General features: G+C 36.6%; 1 protein-coding gene across 3 annotated transcripts in view; it reads right to left on the reverse strand.

Annotated features, from left to right (window-relative positions):
- Positions 1-21,816, reverse strand: part of ADGRV1 (adhesion G protein-coupled receptor V1) — a 259,448-nt gene that overhangs the window by 36,496 nt on the left and 201,136 nt on the right. For all 3 annotated transcript variants that reach the window (XM_050328544.1, XM_050328545.1, XM_050328546.1), the window contains one exon: positions 10,923-11,080. In XM_050328544.1, coding sequence (XP_050184501.1) covers positions 10,923-11,080 — 158 coding nt within the window. The remainder of the gene's footprint in view (positions 1-10,922; positions 11,081-21,816) is intronic.

A 21,816-nucleotide genomic window follows, 5' to 3' on the forward strand; every position in this document is an offset into this window, starting at 1 on the left:
CATGTTTGCCAGGTCTGCACACCTCAGGGCAGAGGTGCTTGGCCAGGTAATGCCCCTCCCTGCATTAGTCATGCAGCATCAGCAAAGAGTGGGGATGTGCTTTTGACAGGCACCATTCCAGGAACAGCAGCTTGGGAGTTCTTCAGCCATTTTGTTTAATACCGTACAAACAGTAAGTGCCTTCTCAATGTAGGCCATACCTAAAGTAATACAAGCATAACATTTTAACAAGAAAAAGTGTAAAGATGCCTGCTTTTTGCCACATATTGGTAAAATTTATGACTCTGCTTTTATCTCTATTGTTAATTAGAGCTTCATTATCAGTATTGTAAAGAGTTAATAAAGAGTTAAAACTCTAACAGCATTTAAAGCCTCAGCTGTTTGAATTCTCTTCACTCATTTTATTCAGATAATTTGTTGTATTTTGATGAAACAAAAGCTCAATAACTGGAATAAATATATCAGAAAATAAGCAACAAATTCTTTTAAGTTTGCAAAATCAGTATTGCACAAAGGAACAGGATGCCAATAAATAGGTTTGATATGAACCAAAATAGGCATTTTTAGTTTTCTTCATATGAAAATAAAACCAACAGCTCCCTCCCAAACAAACTCAAAGGGTGATTCTGAGCAGATGAACCCTAACAGACAGGACTTTAAGTCCAAGTGCAAGCAGTTACCTCTAGTCTACTTGGATAAACTTGAGCAGTCAGCTCAGCATCACTGTGATGTAACTGAAACACTGTCAAGCAATTCTGTTGGGTATTATATAACCAAACCATGCTGGTCCACAATTTTTTCCACATGGTTATCATACCCTTCTTTAGTACTAGGAATGATGGAAGGTTTTGTTTAAGCAAAAGGCAGTCCACCTACTCCTTAAATATATACATATGTGTATGTGCACTCATATATAATCATACTGACTGTTCATGTCTCTCTCCCCAAAATGTCTCCCCCTTTCCCTATTGTAAGCTTATAGAGTTAACAAATTCAATAAAGATAAATGCATCTTATGCAATTAGTTGCAGTTTTATAGAGTTTGCAAACTTAACCATAATCCACCTTGATATTTGACTAGGTGAAATTACATATCTTCAATTTATCAGACAACTAAATATGTCCACTGTTTCTCACTTCTTCCTCATAGCTGAGAAAAGATTACTTCCTTATTAATTTATCTATAAAATTAATTTTTCTGCAATACTTACTCTTCTGAGGGCTGTGATACACCGTTATCAGTTTTTATGGGTGTTAAAAACTGTAGTTTTACTATGGTAGGGGAGCTCTTAGAGTAAACACAAGATTTTGTACAGTGTTTTACATAAAAATGATGATGGTGAGAATTTGAAAGACAGGTTGCAATATTTTCATGACAGGTTTGGATTAGATTATAAAATTCATGGAACAGAAAAGGTATAAAAATAATGGAAAAATTAATTTACCTCAATGGGAACCTAAAAGAAGCTGTACTGGTTATGGAAAAAAAGTTTAGCTGCCCTTGCCTTTAACAAGTGCCAAAAATGTTGACCAGATATGATACTTCTCCTAGTAATTCTCTCATTTACAGCTCAGAGAGTTTCCTGAACCAGGAAACTCCACAGTCGTTGGTATTTTTTTTTTTCTTTCTGTTTAGTAACCTTGAGGAGACTTTTCTTTCACAAAATTGCACTGAACTCTGATAGGTCAGAGGAATTATCAGTGCACGGATCTCCACAGGACCAGCAGGTAATAATATGCCAGATTGCCCACCCAGCTGAAAAGGCCTTGAATTTGCTGTTCAGTTTCCTTACAGCAGAAGCAGAACAAGGAACAGCAGGAAACAAAATCTGGAACATTTCCAAACAGCTATGATTTCCCCTACAGTGGTTTTAATTCTGTAGCAAACTAAATCCTGATAATTTTATATTTTGGAAATAAACCTCACAAACAAAATGACTCTGGTGACAGTTTAAAGTTTCATCTTCTGTTGCACTATAAGGCCTCGAATATGTCCCTGCTCACTGCAGGGGGATTGGACTAGATAACCTTTAAAGGTCCCTTCCAACCCAAACCATTTTATGATTCTATGGTTTGTACTGACCTACAAAGAAAAATAATCTCATGATGTGGCTCATGTGCCTACACATGTCTAAACCTAAGCAAGCTACATCAGCTTACCAAGGTCCACAAAGAATTTTAACACCACAGCACTGTGGTCCAGTCAGCCTGTGCAAGACTTCTTTAAAAATGAGAACTGCAACAGTTGTCATTTTTATGTGCCTGAAAGGATTGGAAAAATGGTGAGAAATACTATGTTTCAGAACACAGGATGAGACTGCCTAAAATTTATTTGTAGTTGGAGTCTGGAATAGATTCTGCCGGTTGAATAGTGCTGCTTCAGACACTGCGGAGACAAAAAAAAAAAGGAGAAACAATTTTCCAGTGTCAAATGCATCCGGTGCACCAACTCCCTTCATATACAGGATGCACCTATTTTGGAAATCATGGGAAGGAGATACCTGTCACTCTCTGCAACCGACAGCACTAAGAGCCATTTGGCCTCTTGGTAGTTCAAGGGCGGGAGGATGGGGAGTACTGAAGAAGAAAAAAGTGGAAACATCTGTGTAGTGGAGAAATATCCCCACTGCAATGCACTGCCATGCTTTTGATAAGTCATCTAATGGCTTATTAAAGTCAAATATTGAGATGGATTCATATATGGAATTGTAATTTCACCTAATGAAGGGACAGTTTCCCTGGTTAACCCCTCTTATCCCTGTGTAGTGCCTATTGATTATGAACAAATCATTTGATGGTGCCTACTACAACCTATTTTACCAGGGAGGGAAGCAGCAATAGAAATCCTCCTGCACAATTTTGGTCAACAACTGCTCATGGTGTATAGTGACAAGTTCTTGAAAAATGCCTTCTTGTTATGTATTTTTTTACTTTAAAGTTTGGAAAAGCAATGGATGACTACTTGGACAGAGAGAAAATTTACTATCTGAATAAACCACCAACTCACTTAAACAAAAGCATCAAAACAGAAATAAGTTATAAGCCGTATGAAATGAGGATCAGGTCATTGCTCTGAAGAAAACCAGTAGCACCAGTAGAAGTAACTGAAATTAACTGGAAAAATGACACACTTCTTTTATGGACTGCCAGCACTGGAACACTCTTCAGGACAACAGGATTAGTCCCTTCGGAATGTTACATTCAGTCAAGCAGGTGGGTTCTGAATATGTTTTTGCAAGTGGTACCCTCAAACAGCACAACTTTTCAGTTTGAATTAGATTATATATTTCAGAAGATAATACAAAATTTTCTTCCTGGAATAGACATGTAAGTAAAAAAAAATTAAACTTTTTACTCTGAAATTGTCAATTTTCTGTTCCTTCTGTCTAAGGAGTTAGAACTACTCCTTAACTTTATGTATTCAGTCTGTTTCAATACAAAAATGTCAAGTAGGCTACCTGAAGCTTTTCTTCTTTCTTTCCACAGTTGATATTATAGATAAAATCCTCCAGGACAATGAATCTGAGCAGTTAAAAATACTAAATCAAATAGAAATTAATAAAATTGGAAATTATTAAATAATATTAATGTTCTAAAGTGTAATGCAGAGTGTGTCTTTGTAGAAAACATCAACATGATTTAACTGTGGAAAATAAAGAATACACTGTGCTTTCATAACGTATCCAAACATTTGTATCCTCACCGTGTTGGTCGTTGTGTTTCATTTTTTTCCTATAAATAGGAAAGTCAATAAATGAAGAAATTAAATAGTACAGTGTTAATGATCTTCTGAGTTTACCTATAAATATTTACTATGTGTCTTCTCCTTAGGTTGTTAAACTGATAATGCAAATTTAATTACTTTTAATAGTTCTTGGCTAGACATAAATACCTACTGAAAACCTGAAAGAACTTTACAGTTTTTCCCAGATGATCGGGGAGAATATATTGCTTCACAGAAGTAATATATTGGTAATGGGATTTTGTGGCCAAAAAAAAAAAATTAGCAGATTTCTTTCATAAAGTTCAAAGAAGAAAATGCCACCACCACCAACATGCAATCAGTAACTCATGATCAAACCTCAGATTCTATTGGCAGTGCTAAATGTACAGAATTTAACAGTATTTGATACTGAGGATCAGAAAGCTGGTAGGTAAATATTCATGAAATCCAACTGGACAAGATTGTTCATTGGTAATTTGTAGAAACAGGAAGCAACAAACTTGTTAGAATATTATTTTTGGTTAACTTATATTTTTTGATCTGCTGCTCATTTTGGCAAGGAAAATTTTGAAGTTAAAGGATACGTCCTAAAATAAAAGCACACCTCCCATAAACTTTAAGGAATACATCATCATTACTACAAAGTCCTGGAAAATTGGCCTCTCTAACCTTTCCACTAAATCTCAGGTTTTTGGCAAACTTTCTAATGCACCTTTAAGACACTTTATGGTATAATCAGATGAAAAAACCAGACACCTTATTATAGCTTATGCTATTATAGTTATACAGGGAACATGGCAAATCCCAGAACAACAGCAAATGGAAAAAAAAAAAAAAAAACAAAAAACAAACAAACAAACAAAAAAAAACAAGAGAAAAAAAATTGAACATACTTATCTCCTCATAATAAAATTATTTAGATGCACTATGTAAAATTAAATGAGTACTAAATTTGCAACTGTACAGTCATAACTCATGCCAATTAACTTGCTCTTGTAGATTTCTTTAAAGGAAAAAAGCTAATTTGGACATCTAAAGCACAGTGCAAGGAATCTAAATTACATAAGTGCAGCTGATGCATTTAAGTTATTATCTTATTCAGATCATAGTTCTTTATTTCAGCTTGTAATTATGTTTTATCATTTTGTCCTAAGTGTATTTGCAAAAAATCTTGGAGGCAAAGATTTTTTTTCCTTCTAATTACAAATGAGAAAAGCTCCTGGAGCACTATAAAGATTAAAATATTATATCCAATATGTGTGATGAATACTGTGAATATTGTACATAACTCTTACTTCAGAAGTAGCCAACATCTGGTTCTTGATTTCTAGATGCATATTGTCATCTCAAGATGAAAGCATTCCTGCAATTTACTGTTCCTTTGATTCTCTTAGATACATTATATCTGTCTTATAATTCAAGATAAAGTCTTTAGCATATATATCACAGGATAGGTAACACATGTAACTGCATGTTTACACATACATTCTCACTTGCAATCAAAAGCCCTGTCCTCAGCATCATTTCCTGAGCACAAAAGCATGTTTGGAATGTTCTGCACTTGCATTTTGTAGGCTTATTTGTTTCTTGAGATGATCAGATGGTAGTAGGTATAGGTGGACCATTCAGCATGTTCCATCATGACCAGGAATTCCATATTGCTAGGGCAATAAATATATTTGGGGACTGGATTTAGATGATGTTTAAGGTTCCTTCTAGTGCAAAGCATTTTATGATTTTATATTAAAGAACTTATATGAAAGAACATGCCAGAGGGTAGTTAAAATTTTACAGCTAAATACCTAAGGCATTCTTGGTGAAGTTTTATTTTGGCAACACAAAGTTTTAATGTTTACATTAATTCTGGCACTTTTACAATTATGATATCTGACTCAGGTAAGGTCCACTGCATATTTATGGGTAGGGCATGAAAATTATGCCAGTTCAATATTCATTCAATAAATGAAGCTCATTTATTCACAAAGAAATTATCAGGAAAAAAATGCAGGTGAATTTTCAATTAAAGTTGTTCTGTTATGTTTTCAAATATTTTTGTGAAATTATGGAAGGTTAGCAAACTGTTAGAAAATCCAATATGTGTATTTGATTGCTGTCTTATTAATCTCCAATTTCTGTATTTGCATATTACGACTGTCAAGAAAAAAACACCATTTCTTACATATGCCTATCTCAACCTCCTGTTACTTCAGCCAAACACAACCATCATGCTTTATACCACCTGATTTCCATCAAAAGCAGTCTTTCTTGTTGTAAACTAAAATATTAGTTAACCTAGAGGCTGTTTATCCAATGCATGCTTCTGACTTGGCTCCTGTCAAAGCTAAATTTTGAGAAGGTAGTTTCTATATGCAGCAGAACAGTCAGCCAGCAGAACATGTTTGCTCAAAGGCTGGCAAATGGAACCAATACAAACTTAGACTCTTTTTCAGCAAACTCAACCCTATCTCTGAACAAGTACACTAGAGACAGAGCTGCCATTCTTTACAGAGAATTATATCCCCCAGTTTTCCAAGAAAATATTTATCTGTCTACAAACTTATCCCCTTTGCCACTACCAAGGAGGAAATTTTTTTCTTTTAACATGTATGGTGAAACCCAGCATTGTTATTCTTCTCTTGGTAACAAAACTACATGGGAGTTCCCTTTAGTGTGGGTAACAAAAAACACTCTGCTCATAGGATAGAACCAAACAGCAAAAGACAGTACTGCTACCCAAGTTCAGGAAGATGTTTTACTACGGTAGACAGATTTTATCCTAACATCTGTAAAAGAATAATAGGGTGGCCCTCTACGCTGGAGTGACTACATTGGCAGACAAGTGAAGGGCAATGATAGCATCTATCTTGAATTCTTGGAGGCCTTTGATATGATTCCATACAACATCCTTGTCTTTAAAATGGAGAGATACAGGTTTGATGGACAGACTACTTAACAGATGAGGGACTGGGAGGATGATCACATCCACAGAATGGCTATCGAGAGCTCCATGTCAAAATGCAAATCAGTATCAAAGGTCTGCACTGCAAACAGTACTGTTCAATAACTTTATTAAAGACACAGACAGTGGGACTGAATGCACCCTCAGAAAGTTTGTGGGTGATATCAAGATGATATCAGGATGAGTGTTGATATGTTTGAGGGATGGGATGCCATCCAGAGGGGTACTGACAGCCTGGAGAAGTGGACCCATGAGCAAAGCCAAGTGCAAGGTCCTGCACTTGGGAAGGGGAAATCACCAGTACCAATACAGGCTGGGAGATGAAGAATTGAGAGAGGCCCTGCAGAGAAGGACTTGCCCCAGGACAAATGACAAGCTGATGACAAGCTGGACATAAGGTGGCAATGTGCACTTGCGCCCCAGAAAGCGAACTGTGTCCTGAGCTGCATCAAGACCAGCAGGTAAGGAAGGTGATAAACACTCTACTCTGGTGGGACCCCATCTGGAGTACTGTGCCAAAGATTGGCATCACTAGAACAGAAAGGAGATGGACATGTTGGAGTGGGTCCAGGGGAGGACCACAGAAAATATCAAGGGGTTGGAGCACCTCTGCTGTGAAGACAGACCAAGAAAGTTCTTCAGCCTGGAGAAGAGAAGGCTCTGCGGCCTTTCAATATTTAAAGAGGGCTTATACAAGAGATGGAGAAAGACTTATTACCAAGGTCTGTGGAGACAGGACCGGGGGAGTGCTTTAAACTGAAGGAGGGTAAATTTAGAATAGACAAAAGGAAGAATATTTTGGCAATGAATGCTAACACAGGGAAAGGAATGTCTAGAGAAGCTGTGGCTGCCCCATCTATGGCAATGTTCAAGCCCAGGTTGGATGGGGCTTGGAACTACCTGACCTAGTCAAAAGTGTCCTTGCCCATGGAAGGTGCGTTGGAACAAGATGATCTTTGAAGGGCCCCTCCAACCCAAACCATTTAATGATTCTGTGATTACGGATGGTTCAGGATGAACCTCCTTTACTGGGTAAGCTTCAGAGTACTCCAACAATAGGAGAAAAGTGAGTAAGGAAAATATTGACTCAGTTTTTAACTTAGACACTTTTGTATTCAATTTATCTGTAAAAAAACATACTCTACAAATGAAGGTAAATTTTACTGTTTCTACTCCTATTAAATTTCTATTAAAGTTAGTGATAACCTTCAAGTTGAGGTCACAAATACAGAACTTCAGAATTACCAGTTATAGTTTAAGAGTCTTTTCCTACAATTTATGAAATTACCAAAAGAACGTATGCTTAGATAAAAATTTTTTCCCTTGAAAATCTGTATATCCAAGCCCTTTTTCTCTTTTATGGTAATATGCAAGCCAGTGACCTTACTATTTTATTTTTACTGACAATATTCAGGAATGTTTTCCACAAATTACTGCAGAATCCACATGGGGCCACCTGTATCACACTGCAATTTTAACTGTCTTCTAACTGAATTACTCCCAGAAGTGGAATGAACACTACTAGTTCAAATATTCACATGCAAATATGTGTTTGTACGAATATCTATGTATAAATGATAATTACAGGTCTACATATGCCACTTTTTTCTTTCTGTAATGCTCTATGCTCTTTGGATTTTAAATGAACATTTGCAGACCAATACTAGCAAAAGTAAAAAAAGTGTATGTAAAAATATTTTTGTCTTTGTTTACAGCTCCCTGTACTTATTTCGTCAGATTATTTACATTGTCATTCACCTGAAATTTTTCTCTCTAGAAAGGGTAACTAATGAAAAACAGCTTTCCAAAGCAGAGGTTTTTTTCCCATTACTTAAACTACTGTTCAAAGTGCAGAAGCTTGGGTACCAACCCTCAGGCTGGAGACTAGAAAAGGGTTTTTTTGCTGTAGGATTTAATTGTTGTGGATGACCAAACAGGTAGTAAATCTGTATGGAGATGACAGCCACAGCGAATCTTGCAGAAGACGCTAAACACAGATAACTATTTTTTGATGGCTCCACCTTTTCTCTGGTTTTGGATGAAACAGAGAAAAACCTTGGCATATTAAATGCCATAACAAAACAGTAAAATAATGGGTGTCCATGCAATTAAGGAGGCAATGTTACCAAAAGACCTCACTACCACAGAAAATCTTGTAAGCCAGAACTTGGTACAGGTATGATCCCTAATCCTGCTGCAAAAGTAAGGATTATGGACCTTGCACTCATGCACCTGAGTGCAGGTAACTTTGCTGTAGTGAAAAAATTGCTTCCCACAGCATCGATTGACGTGGGTGCAGTAAAAAGAGCAGAAGCAGATCCCACTGAGTTTGTAAGAAGACAGAGTCAGCTAAGTAAACTTCTTCAAGATTCAGGATTTAAAAGTGATACTAGGCCTTACCACTGCAAACTGCCTTTGAATATGTCTTTAAAAGCACAATATACCTGTAAGACATTAAAAATAGTGCAAATACACTACCACCACCTCAAATTTCAGAAGAACAATATTCAGTCAAAAAGCCAGAGGCCTTTAGTTAACAGTTAGTCTGTGTTATGTAGTTACAGGCAAAGTCACACACTACAGAAATCACCAGCTTTTCTCTCTGGAACCTACACCATAAACACAGCTACACAGAGACCCGTTATACAACCATAAACCACAGCAGGCAGCTCATTTCCTTCTCTAAAACAGCCTCTCTCCAACCTGCTGTCACTCCCACTGTAAGAGGTATTTCATTTGTGCTTGTAAAAACTCCTTGGCAGTAAACCATCAGTTTGTCTTGCAGTTGCATGAGTAGTAAAAAATACAATCTACTAAAAAAAAAAAAAGATATTTTACTGAACAGCTCTCTTCCTGATATTTTTCTTTTTTTCTGAGATGTCAGAATTCTCCATCCTATTTTCTAGACTCTCTTTGAAAAAGAAAACACTCTGAACTTTATGCTAAATCAAAGTTTTGTGTCAACCTTACTATTTCAGATATATTGCAGATATATATGCAGATATAATTCCTCTTAGTATTTTATTCCATTTTGAATTACAATTTTATTTATGGTATTTTTTCAATATTCAGTTCACTTTTTTCCTTTGGTTTAACTGCTCTGAGACAAGCCTTAATCTTCAACATATTAATAATAAATATCCTTATTTTCTCACAGAGATGCCAAAACACAGTTATTTATAAATTAATCAACTGTACTATTCAAGACTGAAAAAGAAGCCACCTCTGTGACTGCTTTGGGCAGTCCATTTTATATCAGAGAGAAATGAAAGTTCAACTAAGGTCTTGAGTATCATCAGACCTTACACAAATTTAAACAGATCTTAGTCGAGCCAACACTGTGTCGCTAATAAATAAATAAATATTTGCAGAAATACCCAGATTACAAATTCCTAATATTTATTTTAATTTTCTCAAAAAAGGAATATATTTCTATAAGTTAAATATTAAAAATTTATTTGCACTACTTTATAAAACTCAGATTTTGTTAAAAAAATACCATGAATATAAAAGAAATATTCCAAGCTTCCCACAGAGTGTTCTATTATCACTGCGGTATTGGTCTAAGCTGCTGCAACTTTATTTTGGGAACATTGTTGTATTTGAAATTGTTCTGACGGAGGAGGCCGACCAAAACTTCCTGTTTTGCACAAGGCAGATCTTTTCTTTCAAGTACTTTTCAGTTGTGAGTAGCATAGGAAATATCAAAGCAGAGGCATTAACTCCAAACACTCCAACGCACAGTGCAGCCTCTGTGTGGTTTTGCAGCTGCCGAATGCACTGCAAATTGCAGGGGCCAAAGCCGTGCCCATCACAGCCTGCATCCATAGGTTATCCCTGGATTCAGGCAGGCAATCATTGCATCTGAGCAGCCCCAACCCTCCCTGGGACAGGATGTTCACTACCGCCAGCTAAAACCCATGCAGTGCTCTGAGAAGGGCAGTGCTTTCTTTTACTTCTGTTCTCTTTAACTAGACTAGACACATCACATAGCCAGCGATACTAATTTCTTTTTCTAGGTTTGACACATTTTTATCCTCCTCAGACAGTCAAGCATCTGCATAACTTTGATCATTAAAGTACTTCCACAGACTTCAAAGGGGCAAGGCTTAATCTCAGACTAAGTGCGTAGGTACCTACTGAACTGTGGTTTCAGGTGGGGTTCTCTGAACTGGCAAGAACAGTCCATACTGTTCTGAACGTACAACTTGTTTGCATAGAGACAGCCAACAAATATACCTGCTGCATTTGTTCTTCCTCTGAAAATATCATCGTATGCCTTCCACTGTGGAGTCACCTGGTAGGCGTGGATGAACACCACAAAAACCACCACCAAGCACATTAATGGCACCAGAGCAGCAGTGAAGAGAGCAGCATAGGCATTTGGAATGAAGCACCTGATGGAAAAAAAATGGAGAAAAATGCTGTCAATAAACATGAGAGACAACTTGAATCATCATAAATAGAATTTCAGAAACAAATATTTTTGAAGGATGTGCTGTACAAAAACCACAAATTCTGTTCCCACAGTAACTTTGATAGGTTGCACTGTGTTCTGTTTGTGCTCATCTGCTCATCATATCTTTGCACTTACAGTATGCACATTACATTTAGCCTAATCAGTGTTGGAAAGATTTAAACTTGTACTATTAAATGCATGCTTTATTCATTTAAAGTGATCATTCTTAGACACCAAAGTCTAAAGGGCACTACGTAATTTTCTATACTTAGCTCCTGAAACCACAAATTAAGTTTCATAAATACATTTTTAAAACAAATGAACAAGTCTGAAAGGCAAGATAACTATCCCTTCTCAAGTTCTTGGAAATTACATGTCATTTGCACACACTGAAGCTAAATGTTTATTCCCTCCTCCCCCTTATTTTTTTCAATTGTCCTGCTTCCCCTTGTCCTTTCATTTATTAAAGTTTTAATTATTTGTTAAGTTTGTCAGGAACATGAGTTTTCTGTGAAAAAGAGTCAAATTACACATACATGATGATGATTTGAAGAATATGGACATGATAGTTAAAGAGAGCTCTTGAGGGTAAGAGAGATCAGAGTTTTTTGTGCACTCCCTGGAGACCAGTATGTGCTTTAGAGCCAGTGACCTACTCTAGAGATGACGCACAACAGAGCAGCCCAAGGGACGGCGCAGGAGTCAGTATGTCTTGAGAGTATGTGGTCACTGCTGTTCCTATTAGGAGGGTGTAACTTACCCAGCCCTTCTGTCTCGCAGGTCAGCTCTACTAAGCAAGCTCAGAGTTGATGCTGGTATAATATATATCTGAGACAAGCCTAGCTACATGTTTCACTGATCTACCTGGTACCTTCTGGGTTTGCTTAGGTGGACTTGCGTGCATCATGCAGCAAGGCAAGACTGCATCCCTTGTTGTTTTTTCCAGTGCATCAGTCATGCATACTCAGTGAATCCCAAAATCTTTTCCAGCAGAATCTAGATACCTTCTACAACTCTCCGCAGAAGGTACAGGCTCTGTCACACAGCAGGTACTGAGATACCACCTGATGACATCACTGAGCAAGTAAGCAACAGGGAGAGGAGAAACTGCAATTAAAGATGTTTGTTCCTTTCCTCATAGGAGAGATGTTTCAGTTCCTTACTCATCTTGTCAGCCGTCACTGGACTTTGTAAAGTCTGTCTTTTGCACTGAGAAGTCCAGAACTGAACCCAGCATTCCAAGTGTGACATCATGAGTGCTGAGCAGGGGGCAAGGATCATCTCCTTCAACCAGCTGATATTGGACACAATATCTGATCCATTTCATCCTTCAAATTTTTAATATATCTTAGGTATGAAAGCTATTTTTGTTCCCCAAAGTCATTCTTGAGTTGGCACAACCAGCTCTAAGATATGAAACCACATTGCCATATCATTCATTTAATGATTATACTGAAGCAAAGAATCTAAGCACAAGAATAGTCTTCTATAAAAACATATTTATGTTCTGAAATCTGTTTTTTTTCAACTTGATACATTTTTGTATTTCAAAGATCACATATGCTCTTAAAAAAAATTACCTGATCATCTTGAAAGTTTTCTGTAAACATTCCTTTATATTCAGTTAACAAAAGCTGAAAGCCTACAGAGATTAATTACTCTTACTAATACCCCAAGGCTCTCAAAATTACTCTAGAAAGTTATATAAACAAGAAATACACAAAGCCATATTAACCTTCAAAACTTACTTTGTTTTCTAGAAGCAATGGACAGCAAGCCAGTGAAAACCACCTCTTCCTGTAATTTTTATTTACACATATGATATATATGTGTGATGATATGTGTTAGAATAGATGTTGATAGATATCTTTTAAGATATCTATCTTTTAAGATATCTATCTATCCATTACCATGACACATTTGTCACTCAGAACTATTTTGTCTTGTATTCCTAGCATTGGCTGGGAATACAAGAAAAATATCCCAAAATATCAACTAAATTGGTGATTCAGAACACAACTACTCTACAGAAAAAGGCCTAGAAAAATGAAACTGGAATGAATTACATCATTACAAACCTTATTTGTTTGAAGATGAGCATTATTTCCTGCAGCACAGCCTTCAAGAAAGTTTTTTTTTGTTTTCGTTTGGTTTGGTTTGTTTTAGTAGGTCCTGTATAATTAAGCTGTTTTTTTTAATTCTTTCTTGGGTGAGTAACTGTAAGGTTTTTGTTTTGTTTGTTTTGATTCTGAGTAATAGCAAAAAAAAGCAACCAATCAACAAACCAGAAAAAGTTACCCACTGAAATACTGCCTTCTGCAATGGAGATAGGAAAAATCAAACACTGTTAGCTTCTTCAGAGATTCTCATTTCATTACAAAGACTCTATGACTTACTGTTAGCAATTTCTATTATCAAATTGCATTTTTCCCCGTTTTGAGAAGTTTAGATCTCAGTTTAGATCTCTTCTAGCATTGAAAAGACAACTTTAGCTTTTGTCCCAAGATGTCACCACTCTTGCTGTTCTTGACTATTGTTACCTGACTGGAGGGTCCATCTTTGGTTCTGTGTTGACCATGTTGTTCTGACCACTGACTTTGTTTTGATACTTAATTTTGGTTTTGATACTACAAATTTCTCTATTGAAAGTAACATATTCCCATTTGCTGTTTCTCTTTCACTACTCCTATCTAAGCTCATTTGACTTCGTCATTTTCAAGACTTCTCCTCACAGCCTCCCAAACTCCTATTCTATTCATAGTGTCACTTTTCCCATAAAGAACACTTTACTTCCATCTCAAATGTTTCTAGCATAACATAAGAGAATATAAAACACACCATCAAAAGCCCTGGGTGTGTCAGTATCTATGAAAGAGGCTGAAAATAAAGTTAGAAATAACTGTCGTTAGTATGTGTCTTCTCCAAGGTGTAATTCCATACTAGTATGTAATGATGTGTTAATAATTTTAGAACTGTAAAAAAAAAAAAAATCAAAATTAATCAGTTATTTTTCCTCTGATACCAATCAACATTTACTTTACACTTTTTTTTCAGGACTAGAATGATGAGAAACAGCTTTAATATATAAGATTGTTTTCTCATGGATGATGCAGATGTTAATTAACTGCAGATGTTAATTCAACCTAAACTGATAATATTAAATACAACAAACATGGAAAGATTAGGACACAGAAATCAACAGACAATATCATCTTCCCTTTGGAAAAGACGTAACCTCAGAAAATCATATACCTTTACATCAATTCATTGATAAAAATTACCTCACTTATCAGCAAGCCACAATCCCTTTTCTTTGATTTCCTTTTTTTTTTCCCCTTAAAGATATAAAAAGCAGATTCTAGGCTAGCTTTCTTCTCAAGGGGGTGAAGCATGTTTATCTGACGCTTTAATTGTTTTTGTAAAGTGTTCTGTGATCTTTTAAACTATAACACTTCCTAAAATCTGGGGAGATATTCCAGCTACATATAATATGGAAGGCCCTCTTTTGTTTTTCTAACACTTTTAAAGGAAAAACAGGAAATAACTGACAAATGTATACTGGAATTATTTGTTTGCACAATTAAATAGTTAATATTAAAAGAGGAAAATAAAAATAAAAACCAAGCAACATTGCTAAGGAAATAACAATTGTTAAAAAATGAAAGGACTGACATACTTTGTTCCCTTCTAGGCAAGAGAGATTTAAAATAACTTCATGGGGTAAGGACAGTTTCATTCTGTCATCGTCACATCTTGAATTCTAAGGACTTAACTGCATCTTGAAACTACAGAAGGGTAAATCTGAGAAAAAATTGCAGGTCTTCTTATCTATCAAATATCTGGTGTTCTGGGTCCCTGAGCTTTACAGTAAAGTATTTTATAGCAAAACAAAAATAATACTCCTTTACTGTAAAACAGCACGCAGGAAAACAACAGATTTAACAACTGTTTGAGACCAAATTAGTGGTGAACATACCCTCAGAGCAGATAACCATGTTGACTTTTGCAGTGTTCAAACCTCCTCAAGCTGATGAATTCCCAGCCTGAACAGACTATGGGATTCCACTCTATTTCTGCTGTAGCAATGTTGTAACAGTAATCCTTTTCCATAAATACATTAAGCAACAGGGTTATCACAGAGTCAAAGAATCTTATGATGGTTTGGGTTGGAAGAGACCTTAAAGATCCTCAAAATTCCAATCCCCCTTCCATGGGCAGGGACATCTTATACAACAAGACCAGGTTCTCCAAGCCTCATCCAACCTGGACTTGAACACTTCCAGGGATTGGGCAATTTCTCTGGGCAACCTGTTCCAGTGCCTCACCACCTGCACAAGAAAGAATGTCTTTCTAATATCTAATTACTTCTCGTTTAGTTTTACACTCACCTGACAGGGAAAGAAATATGTGGACATTTTTGTTGTATGTGTTGTTTGTTTGTGTTTTTGTTTGGGGGAGAGGGGTGTTTGTTTTTGGTTTTGTGGGTTTTTAAAGCTTGATGTTTCTATGCAGGGATGTGAAGAAAACCATATGGAAAGTACATCCTAATCTTAAGATGGGTAGCATTTGAGATGGTAGTCACTAGTTTTCTGAGGAAATTCAAGTGACATTCATACCACGAAATTTCTGTTTCTACAGTAGGTAAAATCCAAGAGATCTCTACAAGACTGTACAAAAATTCACAGTGCCAAAGGCATTGTAGTCTTCATTTCACACAGTCTTCTAGACACACTAACAAACAAATCACACAACATCCTGGAAACACAGACTGCACTTTGTAAAACTCAGTGAAAGACTGAAATAAAGAGCATTTATGTGCTTTATGGCAGCCTCAGATAATGGAAGGTGTTTCAGTATTTATTTTGAGGTTTTTACAAGCTTTACTGCACAGATAGGAATTGCATGTGTAACAAATGCCCCCTTGCTACCTTTCATTGCAGCAAGTGTTGGCCTGTGATTGTATAATGGATGAAGCTATGGGATGGTTTAATATGAGTGAGAATTCAAAATATTTTTGAAGTACCATCAGAAATGACGTGCTGTCCTTGTAAGCCTTTTACATTACAAGAAACTATACTGCGGTTGAGAACTAAAAAGCCTTTCTCTCCTAAAAAAAAAAATCACCTCATTAATGCCTAATCTCTGTCTAGTGATAAAGAATACAAATCCTCTCCAAGAAATCTGTTTCAGTGCTTCACAGTACTTATCTCAAGTGTCTATTACCAATGTTAAACTCAACTCCTTTTTGGTGCAGTATACACAGGTTATGCCTTGTCAGAGCCAACACAATTGTGGGAAACTGATTTTTCTCTTGTTTACTGCAATATTTCTTTATATACTTGTAAATTAGTATGGTTTTCCATTTGGTGTTCTCTTCACTGAAATCCTAGATCTTTCAGTCTTTCAGGAAATATTTTATATTTGAGACTTTGCCAGTCTCCTTGATCACACTGCTTTGCTAATGTATTTCTTAAGTTATGGGGTACAGCACTTTTGATAGCATTTCATCTATGTCCATATCTAGGGCAGAAGGACTTAATATGTCCTTAAGACTAAATTGCTTTATATGTAGGACAAAATCATATCTGTCTTTATTGCCATAGCACAAAACTGTTGACTCATTCTCAGTTTATCATCCACAATAGACATGAGATCTTTTCACAGAGAACTGGTAAACAGTCAGTTATTTTTCATTCTATTTTTGTATAGCTAATTATTCTTCCCACAATAAATTCTGTTCATATTTCTCACTAAATACTGTACTATTTCTTCAGATGAGATCTCAGATGTCAATAAGATTATGAATTTTACCTAACATTTAATGTAGTTTTTTTCCCCTGGTTTTGTGCTGTGGTAAATTTGAAAGGGAACTCCTTTAGCCCAGGCTTGTATTATATGAGATAAAAATAATATTTTCTAGTCCATTAGTAACCAAGATATTTGAAGGGTGCTTTGAAGTTTCATCCAAGAATTCTTAAAAATTTACCTGAGATCTTAGTCTGTTGACAATTTTTTTCAATATGCCTTGGAACACACTGCGAAATATGGGATGACTGGATATGTACTAATATTGCACCAAAGTCAGAAACTGAATAAATAGGAGATATGTTAAAACATTCAGCTCATGAAGAATTGAACAACAAAAATCAAAATGCTTTCCTAGACAACAGGTTAGACCAGATAAAGTTAATTTCATAATTTCATGAGTTAACAGATTTAGTTTATAAATGCACTTGAAATCTTTGACACTATTTAAATTATGCAGTGGGATGTAATGCAAGGAAAACAATGTAAAACATACTACACGTCTACTGCATCCACTGTCTATTTTTATTTTTGCTGAATAGAATCTGGAAATTACTATGCATCACATTAAGAACATGAGATGTAACTTTATGCTCTTCTAAAGAGGTAAAGGTCATACTTGGACGTATGAACAACTGTCTTTTACACAACACATATGAAGCAAACATTCTGCTTTAATCAGCGTTACAAGCACCTCAGTAACACGCTGGGCCTGTGTCATGGTTTAATCCCAGATGGCAGCCAAGTACCATTCTCTCACTCCCCCCACCTGCCTCCTCAAGTGGGGAGAGAATCCCCAAGAAAAGTCAAACCTTGTGGGTTGAAATAAGAACCATTTAATAATTGAAACAAAATATCATAATACTACTAAATATGATGATGATGATGATAATGATGATGATTATGGTAACCATGAAAGAGAGTAACAGAAAACAGAAAGAAACACGTGATGCACAATATAATTGCACATCACTTGGAGACCGATGCCCAGCCCATTCCTGAACACCCTTCCAAGTGACTCCCTCAGTTTATATACTGGCCATGTCATTCTGTGGTATAGAATTTCCTTTTGGTCAGTTTTTGTCACCTGTCCCAGCAATGCTCTGTTCTGGCTTTTTGTGCAGTTCCTCATTGGCAGTGTATGAGATATTGAAAAGTCTTGGACTTAGGATGAGCACTAAATAGCAACAGCCAAACCATCAGCGTGTCTAAAGAGTTTTCTCATCCTGAATCCAAAACACTGTCCAAAGCACTCTCCCAGCTACTATGAAGAAAATTAACTCTGCCCCACCTGAAACTTGACAGCCTGGTTTCAGCATGTTTCAGAAACATGGACTGAATGAAAAAAAGTTCACAATAGAGCTGTGAAGACCATCAGAGGTCTTATAAAAGTGTTCTGAAAGTGCTGGAAAAAAAATTCTTCTGATACGTTTTGGGTTGTTTGGTTTGTGCTTTTTTTTTCTAATGGGAAGGGACAGTTATTGCCAAACTATAAGTAGCCAAAAAGCAGTAGTAGAATTCTCCATGTTGTAATACATTTTTCTTGCTGGAAAACACAAGCCAAGGGGCCTAAACTATACCAAGACTGGCTGATGGCTAACAGGGAAGTTGCAGGAGGCATTAATTGCATGTAGCAAATCAACAAGGATCAGGATTAGGCCTCTTAAAATACCAAATACAACTAGACAGGTACTTTCAAGTCCAAAAACTAATGCTTGGTGAAAAAAAAAAAAATCCACATAAAAATACTTGAAGCATATGCCTTATAATGACAGACATTAGGCAGTTCTTGTTTCTTTGTTTGAACAATTCCTTCCAATGAAACCCCTGAGATTCGGTTCTAAACCTTCTCTTCAGATGAACACTTTTTAAACCTCTCCCAGGCAACAGAGAGTCAAGCCCAAAACAGAGATCAGTTGAGTTTTCTTTTTTTCCCACTGTAATTTCTCAATTTTACTCCTTTTCTTTTATCTTCTCCTTTCTTCCCTTCCTTCAATTCTTTACACTTCTGCCTCCTTCCCTTTATTACCAGTAACTGCAAGCTATGCACATGCACAGGATACCTGCACATATACAGAGAACATGTCTAACATGTATTTTTTTACAACTTTTTTGCTATTTATATGCATAACCAACTAAAACATTGCACAATCTAAACCACATAATAGGAAAAGTAATCCTTCAAATGTCCAGGGATGGAAAACAAATGTACAGCTCCTGTCTAAAGGTGCAGTGTTTACTTTATCCAGCATCCAAAATAACATTTACCAAAAATTTTGCTTCCACTGATAATGTCTTGCATCCTGCTAGTGGTTAGACATTTTCTCTCTAAAGATTTGCATAAGAAATAAACATGAGAATTCTAAAACAACCTGTCAGCAAAGATTTTTTTAGTTTCTTTTGAAAAGGGCAAAGTGCATTCCAATACATTAGCCATGGAGGTATCCCAAGCATTACTTTTTCTCCCCCTTAACTTTCAGAAAGCAACCACTGGTTTCAGATGTGCTCTGAGTAATAACATCATGTAAATGGCAGTATTGAGTGATAGTTCTATCATCTATACTTATTATATATTAAGCATAGGCTAAAAAGGTTAAAATTTCCAATTTGCAGTGTAGAAAGAAAACGATATAAAATGATTTTTAGAAAGCTTCTGAAGATGTTAGTGTAAGGTCAAAAAGAACAGAAAAGGGATTACAGTTGCCAGGACAGTGCTTAGAGAACCAAGTCTCTCTGTTTCTATGGATGCATTCTCATGTAAATATTGCTTAAAACAACTTTTTGCAACCAAATACTGGTCCAGTGTTGGCACAATATGTCTACTCAGGTAAGTGAAAAAGAAAAACAAGAATCTAGGAAAAATACCCACCTGCAATCAGTACTGACTTTGTGGGGGACATCCACTAGTACAGATCTAAGGATCTGTGATAAAGCATGGATCCTCTTACCATCCAAGATGCCTAACCCTGTTTTGTATCATCCCAATTTGGTACTTTTAAAACAATGTCCAGGTAGAGGCAGACTGGGTCGTAGAAGTTCATTGCTGATCATTCTGCATCAGATTTGCCTCCTTCCATTCCTTACAGTCTATCAACACTACTCCAACCCTACTCCAGGCCTTAGAGCTTTCTGATGGGCTGACTTTGGCTGGATGCCAAGTGCCCTCCAAGCTGCTCTGTCATTCCCCTCCTCAACCAGATGGAAAGGAGGGCTGGGCCAGCAAATAAGATTGCATATGTGGGAGCAAAGGAAAACAAAAGATTTGTGGTCTACTTCCCATCAGCAGGTGATGTCCAGTCACTTCCCAGGAAGCAGGGCTTCAGTATGTGTAGCAGTTGCTTCAAAAAACAAACAACTTAACCAGGAATGCCTCCCCTACCTCCTCCTTTCTTTTAGGTTTTATATGTCAGCAGACATGATATATTATGGAATACCCCTTGGGTCAGCTTGGGTCAGCTGTCCTGGCTGTGTCCCCTCCCAAGATTTTGCCCACCCCTAACCAGAAAACTCCAGCTACTATTGAAAAAAAAAAATCATAATAAAATAATGTACTGCAGCTGCACAGTGACCTGCATGAAAAGGAAGGCCATGATACCTTGATCAAAATATGACCCAAAAGGTCAGGGCAGCTGTACTTCGTGGTCAGATGCCCTCTGCATTTCTCTCACATCATTAGTCATAATAACCCAGGTTATTATACTATGATTAACCTTGGCAAGTTTTAGAAGAAGTGACATGTCTTAAGTAAATGGAACACTTCTCAGGGAAGCACAGTGGTACCATGACTCAGGAAGACACAGTACACCCCCCCTTTCATGACTCAATGCTTCAGTATGAGCATACTGAGCTAGGACTTCCAGCTGGGCTGATTTTTCTACTGAGCAGGGACTAATGATTTTGCATTGGTCAGCATAAATTGTAGCTGCCTCACCGTACTCTAAATTATGCTTGACAGGCTAGTGAAGTTGTTTAAGCAGTGGAGGCTGACTGAAATGTGGCATAGGCTTACATTTGACAATGCTCCTATATGCAAGGGTTTCTTTTAGCAAGAGATTCCTCTCAGAAAATAGATTTTTTTTTTTTGTATACCCTGCAACAAAATAGTAGTTAAAATAATGAAGAGAGAGCTATCTTGTTTATATTTGCATCAGGTAACTCCAGAAAATGGCCTGATGGCAAGATGAAAGCAGCACTGATCCATAACTGAGTTAAACAGTGATGTGAGAGCTTTCAAAGAAGCATGATACAGCTGACATCCCGCTGACATCATCTTGGCAGGGTATGGTTGTCAGCAAGCTCTCCTACGTTCTTTGGAAAATCACTGTCACTTGCTTAACCCATGTTTGTCAAATTATATGGACTGCCTCAGATTTTATACTGAAGTCTGATTTTCTTAAATTGAGTTGCAGTACAGTATTATAAAATAGGTCAAATTCCAGTTTTATTAGAAAAAATCTTGGAAATGTATTTGTTACACACTGGAAATTTCTAATGAGACAGTTTAAGATTTTAAAGTGGTATTTCCATATGTATGTGCTCTTTCTAGAAATAATTTCCCTATCTCTTTCAATCAAATAATGTAGGTAGCTATGATAAATGGGTCCAAAAAGCAAGCAATTGGATCCTAAATGCTGACTGCATTGAAATTAAGAGACACATGATGATTACAGAAGTTCAAAAAAAACCCTGGGACTCTGCTGGAGCTACATTTTATGAAGAAAAAAGCCTTTTCTAATATTAGTGTGTTCCAGTCCCCTAGAACAATCTTTTATGTGTAAAACAACTCTGAAATTTAACATGACAGACAGAACAGTTGCAAATATTACACTTCTATCTGCACTATATGTATCCGAAGCTATTTAAATGTCA

The sequence above is a fragment of the Myiozetetes cayanensis genome, unplaced genomic scaffold (genome assembly GCF_022539395.1).
Source record: "Myiozetetes cayanensis isolate MyiCay16 unplaced genomic scaffold, myiCay2020 scf4, whole genome shotgun sequence".
In the NCBI taxonomy this organism is placed as follows: domain Eukaryota; kingdom Metazoa; phylum Chordata; class Aves; order Passeriformes; family Tyrannidae; genus Myiozetetes; species Myiozetetes cayanensis.